The sequence below is a fragment of the Myotis brandtii genome, unplaced genomic scaffold (genome assembly GCF_000412655.1).
Source record: "Myotis brandtii unplaced genomic scaffold, ASM41265v1 scaffold334, whole genome shotgun sequence".
Taxonomy (NCBI): Eukaryota; Metazoa; Chordata; class Mammalia; order Chiroptera; family Vespertilionidae; genus Myotis; species Myotis brandtii.
Genome location: NW_005362885.1, coordinates 632,507 through 637,187, shown reverse-complemented (window position 1 = coordinate 637,187; position 4,681 = coordinate 632,507). Strand labels below are relative to the sequence as shown.

At 59.0% G+C, this 4,681-nt stretch overlaps 1 protein-coding gene across 1 annotated transcript in view; it reads right to left on the bottom strand.

Moving 5' to 3' along the window:
- Nucleotides 1-342: 342 nt before the first annotated feature.
- Nucleotides 343-4,681, bottom strand: part of LOC102240332 (solute carrier family 35 member E2-like) — a 19,417-nt gene continuing 15,078 nt past the window's right edge. The window contains exons 11-12 of the mRNA XM_005871314.2: nucleotides 4,493-4,638; nucleotides 343-3,293 (exon numbers count right to left, since the gene is read on the bottom strand). Of these exons, the coding sequence (XP_005871376.2) occupies nucleotides 3,059-3,293; nucleotides 4,493-4,638 (381 nt within the window). The 3' untranslated portion in view covers nucleotides 343-3,058. The remainder of the gene's footprint in view (nucleotides 3,294-4,492; nucleotides 4,639-4,681) is intronic.

The window sequence follows — 4,681 nt, the reverse complement described above, 5'->3', positions numbered from 1 at the left end:
CCTCCCTTCCTCTCTGAAATGAATAAGTATTTTTAAAGGGGGGCAGGAAGTGGGGGACATCTACAACACTCCAACCATTAAAACAGGAAAAAAGCACGGCCAGCGGAGCTGCTGTGCCCAGGCCTCGGCCCCAAGCCCCGCCGCTGCCTCGGTGCCCGCGGGGCTCCGGAAGCCGAACGGGGAATGTTCTCTCCGAGGAAGCGTTTGCCTCTGCACCTGGCAGCATTCCGCTCCCCGGGTCCTTGGGGACAGGAAGCCATTTGTCACTCCGGTCACTGCAAACCGGTGCCCGCAGCGAGGCCGTCCTCCCCCGGCAGCACAGACCCATCACCAACGCAGACGGCGAGCACACGCGGGGCTTTTATTTTACTTTTTAGAACGAGAGTCAGATGTGGCTGCGGTGGCAGCTTCATGTGGACAGAGGACAAGGGCACCACAGGGTGAACACGTTACCACAGGTGGAGGGACAGTGACTCGACTACTTAACCACCATGTTCTGTTTGGTCCCGTAAATACCCAAACAGGCGAAATACAAAGCACTGGACAGCCTGGGCTTGGGCTTCTCCACAGCTGCATTTGGCAGAAAACAAAGATGGCTTGGCTCTGATGTCGAGGGTTATTTTCGTTAATTCTCGTTTCCCGGTGTGGGAAACCCTGACCAGCCCTCCCAGCTGGAGCCCACAACACCCGGCAGGTTCAGACTCAACTCAGACAGCAGGTCCTCGAGGGGCAGCCGGTGGGGGGTGGGGACCAAGCCCAGACACACATAAGACTTTGCCAGTTAGAACAGTCTGTAACCCAATTTGGACATCTGGGCATGGGTCCCGGGGCCATCACTCAGAACCAGAGCCAGCGGGTTGAAGGTTTTATGTTCCGGCTGCCAGGCGAGCAGCTGACCCGACTGCTCTCGGCTCCTCAGCCAGAACAGAAAGAAACGGACTCCCCGGGACGCTGGGGCTTCTAAGAAGACGAGAGGCCCCACCAGGGCAGGTTCATGTTTTGGGAAAGAAAGTCCTCAACACGACGTTGGGCCAAGGCCGAGAGGGTTTCCATCTGGAATGACCTTCATGTTTCCGGCCCAGGGAAACGGTGAGAACACCGTCAGGCCTGAGGAAGCGTGTCACCGGGGCAGACGTAAGGCCAGGCTCCGTGTCCGTCACCCCCTGGCCCGTCTGAGTGACCGACCATCCACAGGAGACTCAGCAGGAAGCAAAAACCACTGGTTTGGGGAGAAGCGTGTCGTGCGCGGGCCACAAGCACAGCTCCAAGTGGTGACATTCTTTGAGCAGCACATTTTTTCCTGTTTCCTGTTCATCATGTTTATTCTTTCTCAAATTAAAGACACATTTTGGGTTGTGCAAGGATGTCCTCAGCTTTCTAAGGCAGACGACACGCACACTGCAGAAGTGACGATACTGGGACTGAAAAACAAGAGGCTCTGTATCCGTTCAGTAGCGGGTGTTCTGAAAGCCAGAGATCTGGACGCGTCTCGGTATCACTGGTTCCAGTGTGTGTTTACAAAGGCACGGACAACCACAGACACAGGCGTGACCGATGGATGACGACTCCCAGTCATCGCTGGTGCACACACCTGAGACCGTTCAGCGAGGACAACATACTATAAAAACGAGACAGTTCATTAAAGACGCATCATGTCTGCACAGTCGTCAAACAAAAGGCCGAGCGAGGCTGTGGCTGTGACTCCTGGCAACGACCCGGAATGGAGACTTAGAGGTGGAGACGAGACTAATGGGAGGAATGCCAGCCACAGCCCCGACCAGAAGTCTCCAAAGCAGCTTTGCAGGAAGTTGCCTCACATACTAGTAATCTTCATCTTGTTTGTGGCCCAAAATTCAGAAAATCAAAACCGGCTGAAGCCACTGGAGAGAGTGGAGGGTGGGGCACGTCATGGGCCTCGGGACCGGAATCTCTGACAAGACGCGGAGACTGCGGCCATGGCTCCGACTACGGATGACAGAGTCTGCGGGAAGGTCCAGGCGACCGTCCTGCCCGGGCGGCCACAGGTGGCCCTTCTCTGTTCACGTCCCACCGTCAGGGGCTGGGGCCGGGGCAGCAGTGCTTTCACGCTGGTCCTCACAGATCAACTCGACAGCTCTCCCCGGCCACCGGCAGGGGGTCCTCCTTAGCCGAGGTTTTCAGGGAAGAAGAAAAGGAGGAAAGGGGACAGAATCCTGGGGAGGTCGCAGAAGCGTCCAGTGAGGGAGCGTGCCAAGCAGGCGGCCACACCTGCCTGTCCTGCGGACGCGGTCAGCTCCGTGGAAAGGCTGTGTAGTTTAAAAGGCCTCGTTGACTTCACCACACGGCCAACGTTTTCAAGTCGGCAGGACTTCATGAGACGTGATTATTGCTCTGTTTCCAAGAGGCCTGGTCTCCCCAAGAGGCTCTGTTCATATTTCCAATGAGAAACCATCGGGAAACCAGGGGCCTGAACAGCAGGAGGGAGACGCGACCGGAAGGAGGGCCTTATGTCCCTGCAGGCAGGCTCCTGGGCGGGGCCAGCCCTGCTCACCCAGGAGGGCGGCTTCTGACAAGCCCCAGGGCTCAGTAACGCTGGTCAAAGGCGTGAAGGAGGAGCCTCGAAGGCTGGCTGGCGTGGGCTGAGATCTCTCCATCAGCACCAAGCAGGGAGCGGTCACAGTGGCACCGGGACCCAGCTCTGGCTTCACAGTTGCCCCCTCTGTGGGGTGTCGCCCACAGAGGAATCAGGGCCGGGCCTACTGCAGTGAGACCTGCGTGCCCAGCGAGGGCCGCGCAGAGGCCGGCGGGTCCCAGGCCTCCGCGTCTGGCACGGGGGCCGCGGGAGGCAGTTTCACATCCCCTGGTGATGGCTCAGCGGCAGCTGGCTCTGGTCAGCCCCCAGGGAGCCAATGTCGGGGGTCCCCATTCACATTCCCGCTGGTTTTGACTGAAACCCCAGAAAGGGGCGGGAATGGCCGCACATGCACTTTCCTACCCCAGCTGACCAGGGGGTTAGGCAGCGAGGGCAGGGGACCGCATTGGCAGGAGGGCAGCCATTTGCGCCTCGAGGCCCTGGCACTCAGTGGTGCGGCCTGGGATCCTTGGGCACCAGCGGCTCCGTGCCGTCCTCCGGCGTGCAGCTGGCTGAGGCCAGGCTCTGCATGGCCTCCCGCTGGTGCTGCCTGGCCTTGTTGTAGAGCAGGACGCCCGCCATCACCAGGACGGTGCCCACGGCCGACAGGCTGGTGATTTTGTTGCCGAAAATGATAATACTGAGCCAGATGGACAGGGCGTGCTTCACGGTGCTGGCGACACTGCAAGACAGGGGGTTGTGCACGTGGCTCCCGAGCACTTACTGCACTCGCTGGGCCCAATTAAAACAAGCAGAGAGGAGGACAGCTGCCCCGGAGTGGCCCGGCGTGTACGCCCGGGGGACACTGAGGCTGCGGCAGGTGCGGCGCCATCGAGCCCTCTGTCGTCCTCACTGGGGACAGTCCCACTGTGGTGACTGCTCAGCCGTTACAGGAAAGAGGCGGACGCACACCACGTGACGTGGCCAAGCTGCCAACCACTGCTGGAGTTTCTAGCTCATTCTTTTCTATTTGTTACTGAAATGGTACTTTTATTAAATCCATCCTATATAATAAAAGGCTAATATGCAAATTATCCCCTCAGGAGTTCGACCCAGAGACCAGGAGTTCAATCGCTCGCTATGATGTGCGCTGACCACCAGGGGCTGGCGCGGAACATGGCGGGGGGACCAGCAGGCAGGAAGGAGGCGGCCGGGAGGTGGGGAACCTGATGGGCCCTGATCTCCGGCCAGGCCTAGGGACCCTCCCAGTGCACGAGTTTTGTGCACCGGGCCTCTAATCCAGTTATAAAATCGGAAACCGGCTAACCAGACCTTTAACCCCTCCAGGTTCCCAGAGCCCGTGGTCACGTGCAGAGTTCACAGGTAAGTGGATGGAAGTTAGTAAAAGCAGGAATCCAGGTCTGCATTGAGCTCACACAGTACAGGTGCTCACAGCCACCAGGGCCCACAGTGCCCGACCTGGGACGGGTCCTGCCGGGCAGGTGAGCCCGCTGACCGCGCTGCTCTAAGCACAAACCCACCCAGTGGCAACCTCCCTAAAAATCTCAGCCCAGCTGGGCGTGGCTCAGTGGTTGAGCATTGACCCAGGAACCAAGAGGTCACAGTTTGATTCCCGGTCAGGGCACATGCCCCGGTTGCAGGCTTGATCCCCAGTAGGGGGTGTGCGGGAGGCAGCCGATCAGTGATTCTCTCTCATCATTGATGTTTCTCTCCCTCTCCCTTCCTCTCTAAGATCAATAAAGATTTAACTAAAAAAAAAAAAAAAAAAGCTCTTTCTTTCACACACTTCACGCGTGTGTTTCAAATGGCACGAAAGGCAGCGGCCCGGCCACCGTGCCCCGGGACCTCGGCCAGCACCTCAGCACTTGGCACTCACAGACCTCGAGGCTTCGGCACCAGCCAGGCAGACACCTGTCCTACCTGAAGGTCACGGGGGAGATCCTGCCCATGAGGGCGTAGGCCGTGACGCTCTGCAGGTGGAACAGGACGCCGTCCATCAGCAGCAGCAGCACCACGTCCTGCGTGTAGCTGAAGCTCCTCCCGCTCCTCCCGACCACCGGCAGGTCCTGCGTGCGGAGCAGAGCGGCGCAGCACGCCCGTCGGCCCGGT